We start from the raw sequence: 4,754 nt of genomic DNA, 5'->3' as shown, positions 1-4,754 counted from the left end.
CTGGGGACGCGTCCTGCCGCTGCGCTCCTCGGTGCGGCGCTGCTCCGCGCTCAGCTTTTGGTGCGCGTTTGAGCCGCAGCGCAGCGCTGGGACGGAGTTGCCGTGAGCCCTGCGGGTGGCCGGGCAGACGTGGGGTCTCCGGGCAGACGTGGGTCTCTGGGCAGACGAGGGGTCTGCCTTCGCACGGGTGGTGGGGCACGGGATGCTCTCGGTGGTCTCATCCAGCCGTGACGACTCCGTGATTGCAGCCCCGCGTGCAGGCGGTCTCACCCTGCAAACAGCATCACCCCCCCAGACGTGGGGTCTGCGGGCAGAGGTGGGCATTGCTGGGGTCGGCCCCCATCCCCAGCTGCCCCGTGCAGCTCCCTGAGCTCCCACGTCCCACGTCCCGATGGTGCCCAAGGCCACGGCTGAGCGGTGCTCGTTGTTCCCGCTCTGCCGGCTCAGGAAATCCTTCCCCCAGCAGCCCAGAGCTGGGCTGGGTGGATTCATCCCTGCAGAGGACGGAGCCGTCACGCTGAGTACAGGCAGAGACGCCCCGGAGCTCTCACCCTTCTCCCCTGCCCAGCCCTGGTAATGTCTGCCCCTCGTTTCTTCTCGTTCCGCAGCGTGGGGCTTTGGTTTTCTCAGTGTGTCGATGATAAACGTGGCCTCGCTGCTCGGCCTCCTCATCGTCCCCTGCACCCAGAGGGCCTTTTTCAGCCGCGTCCTCACGTTTTTCATCGCCCTGTCCATCGGCACGCTGCTCTCTAACGCGCTCTTCCAGCTCATCCCAGAGGTGCGGTCGAACGTCTCCGCCTCTCTCCTGTCCGAGGGCGGCTCTGCTCTCCGGGTGCCTCCTCTGCTCCCCCCCAATCCAAGCCATCCCTGCACACCTGAGCCGATGGCACAGCGGGGCTCCAGGGGTTCCTCCGAGCACCGGGATGCTCTGAGTGCCGCGCAGAGGAGCTTCGGGGCCGTGAAAGCGTCCTGCAGGGACAGCAGCGTCGCCCCGAGCCTTGCAGAACTCCGTCGCTTTCCTTTTCCTGCTGCTTTACGTTGGCTTTTTGCCGACATGAGGTTTCCCGGTGCTCGGATGGATCTGAGCGGCGCATCGCAAAGTTAATTGTGCGGTAATTGCAATGGCTCGGTTCTGGAGTTGGATGGGCGCAGCCCTCGGATCGGGTTCCTCCAAAAGCGCACGTTGTGGCACAGCCCGCCCTGCTGCGCTGCGATACAGCAGGGATGTCAGCAGGACGTCCCTCATCCCAGCACGGCTCTGGATGCGCTCCGCAGAGCAGCAGCCCCGCAGCTCTGCTCTTAGGGAGCAGCACGTCGCAGCCCTCGCGCTGCCCCGCAAGGAGGTGCTTTCAGTGCTCCTTTCCAACTCCACAGCCGAGCGTGGGACGGAGCGCTGCGCTCTCTGCTCCCCGGAGGCACGGGGCTGAGGACGGAGCTGCGTGGGGCAGCGGGGCTCAGGGGTTGGAGCAGCACCCCACGGCCCTGCGGGGCTCGGGGCCGAAGCGCCGGGCTGTGTTTGCTGTCCCGGCCGCTTGCTGGGGGCTCTGCCTCTGGTTCCTCCCCGCAGAGCCGCCCCAGCGCCGCTCAGCCCCGGGCCGCCCCTCCTGAGCCAATTGAAGCAATCACTAATGAATGTCTTCTTCTCTCCCCCTCCTGTCTCTCTCCTCTCGGTGTGGATTCCTTTCTGCCCCCTCCCTCCCTCCCTCCCTTCCCCACGTTGATCTCCTTTCCCCCGTCCCGTTTCCTGGGGTGGGGTTGGCACGCCGCAGTCTGGGGTTACGGGTTCCTCTGCGTCACCGTCATCTCCCTGTGCTCGCTGGTGGGAGCCAGCGTGGTGCCCTTCATGAAGAAGACCTTTTACAAGCGGCTGCTCCTCTACTTCATAGCTCTGGCGATTGGAACTCTCTACTCCAACGCCCTCTTCCAGCTCATTCCCGAGGTACGGGGAGGGCCTGGGCTGCGGGGACGCGGGTTGGTGGCAGGAGCTGAGCCCTGCGGCCCGCCGGCTCTCCTGGTGTGGGGCTGCTCCCTGGGGCTGCTCCAGGCGGCGGTCGGGGGCCCTTCGCACGGGTGGTGGTGCACGGGATGCTCTCGGTGGTCTCATCCAGCCGTGACGACTCTGTGATCGCAGCCCCGCGTGCAGGCGGTCTCACCCTGCAAACAGCATCACTGCCAGGGCAGGTGGGCTGCAGGAAGAGCCGCCCGAGCCGTGGGGCAGACAGGGAGAGCTCAGAAAGCAGCAGGAGGACCCCAGGGTGAGGGCAGGGGGAGGACGCGCAGCTCCTCCGTGCTCTCATTCATCCTTTCTGCCCTCAGGCGTTTGGCTTCAACCCTCAAGAAGATTATTATGTTTCCAAATCTGCCGTGGTGTTCGGGGGCTTCTACCTGTTCTTCTTCACGGAGAAGATCCTGAAGATGCTGCTGAAGCAGAAGGACCCGGTGAGGCCGCAGCTCGCTGCCCCACGGGGCGGTGGGCGCACGGGGAGAGGCCTTTGCTTACATGGAGAACGCTGATGGCGTCGTGTTTTGTTGGTAGCACTCCTGTTTCCTGGCTGTTTGGGGCTCTCTAGTTCGTGTTACAGCAAAGCATTGGGGTGGGAAACAGCAGAGGGAGCCAAGGAAGCTGACGTTGGTGCCCCCGTCCCGCAGCACCACCACGGGCACAGCCACTACAGCGCCGAGGCTCTGCCCTCCAGGAAGGACCGGGAGGAAGGCGTCACTGAGAAGCTGCAGAACGGGGACCTGGACCACATGATCCCACACGTCACCAACGAGATGGAGTGCAAGAGCCCTCCTGGGGACGAGAAGGTCGTGGTGGGATCGCTGAGCGTCCAGGTTGGTGCCTTGTCCCGCGGGGTCTGGGGTCTCCGCGGCCGTGCCCGGCTCAGGGCCCGGTTTGGATGCCCGAAGTGCCCTGGGGGTGGTGGAAATCAAGGCGCCCAGTTCCAGGTTCCTGCGGATGTCAGCCGTCGGGGTGCGCTGCCGTGGCCGGGGCCGATCCCCTGGGATGCTGAGCCCCTGTCTGTGGTGCTTTCAGGACCTTCAGGCCTCGCAGAGCGCCTGCTATTGGCTGAAGGAGGTGCGCTACTCCGACATCGGCACGCTGGCGTGGATGATCACCCTGAGCGATGGGCTGCACAACTTCATTGATGGGTTGGCCATCGGGGCCTCCTTCACCGTGTCTGTCTTCCAAGGCATCAGCACCTCCGTGGCCATCCTCTGCGAGGAGTTCCCGCACGAGTTGGGTATGTCGGGCACGGGGAAAGCGTCCTCGGTGCTGCCCCTCCGCAAGGCTTCCCTGGGCCGGCAGGATGCCCCGCCGCTCTCGTGGTCTTCCAGGATGTCCTTGGTCCTCTGGGATGCCCCTGGTCCTCCAGGATTGCCCTGGTCCTCCCGGATGCCCCAGCACTTCCCCAATCCTTTGGGATGCCCCTGGTCCCGCACAATTCCCCCGGTCTTCCACGATGCCCCTGGTCCGCCAGGATGCCGTCGGACCGCTGGGATGCCCCAGCACTTCCCCAATCCTTTGGGATGCCCCCGGTCCTCCACAATTCCCCAGCACTTCCCCGGTCTTCCCGTTGTTTCTCGGGTGGAGGAGGAAGGTGGGCTGGAATAAACCCAGTGCTGGGAGGGCTGTAAACGGCAGTGAGCAACGGCAGCACTAAAAATAACGAGGTAATATGATGTCTGAGATTTAAATTTAGATGGAGGCATCTGAAGGAAAACAACAACGCCGTTGGCTCGGTGCGGGCGGTGGTTTGGTGCTGGGGTTGGGCAGGGCGGTGTGGGCAGAGCCCAGCAGCGAGCCATCCTCGTCCTTACCTGCGTTGGAGCGCCAGCTGTGGGGGAAGGCTCCTAGGGGCAGTTGGGCCTCGTGCTGAAGCTGTCCCAGAGCAGCTCTGGGCGGCCCCCTCCTCATCCTCCCGTCCTCTTCTCGCTCAGGGGACTTTGTCATCCTGCTGAACGCCGGCATGACCATCCGCCAGGCGCTCTTCTTCAACTTCATCTCAGCGTGCTGCTGCTATGTGGGGTTGGCCTTCGGGATCGTGGCCGGCAGCCACTTCTCTGCCAACTGGATCTTCGCCCTGGCCGGAGGGATGTTCCTGTACATCGCGCTGGCTGACATGGTGCGTGCCGGGACCGGAACCCGGCGCTGGGAGCGGGAGCCGCGCTGCGGGCCGGGCCGAAGCGCTCACTGCTCCGTGCTCTCTTCCCTCAGTTCCCTGAGATGAACGAGGTGAGCCGGGAGGACGAGCAGAACGGCAGCGCGCTCATCACCTTCGCCATCCAGAACGCGGGGCTGCTGACGGGCTTCACCATCATGGTGCTGCTCACCATGTACTCGGGGCAGATCCAGATCGGGTAGGCCCAGCCCGTGGCGGAGCCCTGCGCCAGTTTTCCCTTTACTTTTGGGGGGAGGGGGTGGGGGATTTTTTTTTTTCCTTTTCCTGCTGCAAGCATCCGACGGTAGCTGTGCAGGCACTGACGTCATGGAACACTACAGAAGAGGCTTTGCTTTCAAAGCTATTCCGCAGACTCCACGTTATTGCGAGGCTGAGGGGGATGCCCCCTGTGCCATAGGACCGAACTGACCCCAGGATCTCCTCTCAGCATCGTCCCTTCTCTCCTCGCGTCTCTGGGGAAGGACAGAGTTGGGATGCAGAGCTGCGCTGCTGCCCCGTTGTTCTCAGAGCTGTGCGATGGGGGCCGTGCTCTCCCGACCCTTTGCGGGCACCGCAGGGTGCGGGGCTGGC

General features: G+C 64.3%; 1 protein-coding gene across 1 annotated transcript; it reads left to right on the top strand.

Moving 5' to 3' along the window:
* Positions 1–1,054: 1,054 nt before the first annotated feature.
* On the top strand, positions 1,055–4,527 carry SLC39A14 (solute carrier family 39 member 14). The gene is made up of 7 exons (XM_019611548.1): positions 1,055–1,100; positions 1,770–1,939; positions 2,317–2,439; positions 2,650–2,835; positions 3,038–3,245; positions 3,943–4,127; positions 4,220–4,527. The coding sequence occupies exons 1-7, from the start codon at positions 1,055–1,057 to the stop codon at positions 4,364–4,366; spliced, it is 1,065 nt and encodes a 354-aa protein (XP_019467093.1). The 3' UTR covers positions 4,367–4,527.
* Positions 4,528–4,754: the final 227 nt, after the last annotated feature.

The sequence above is a fragment of the Meleagris gallopavo genome, unplaced genomic scaffold (assembly GCF_000146605.3).
Source record: "Meleagris gallopavo isolate NT-WF06-2002-E0010 breed Aviagen turkey brand Nicholas breeding stock unplaced genomic scaffold, Turkey_5.1 ChrUn_random_7180001948762, whole genome shotgun sequence".
NCBI lineage: Eukaryota > Metazoa > Chordata > Aves > Galliformes > Phasianidae > Meleagris > Meleagris gallopavo.
The sequence above is the reverse complement of the archived record's forward strand: the minus strand, read 5'-3'. Positions and strand labels throughout refer to the sequence as shown.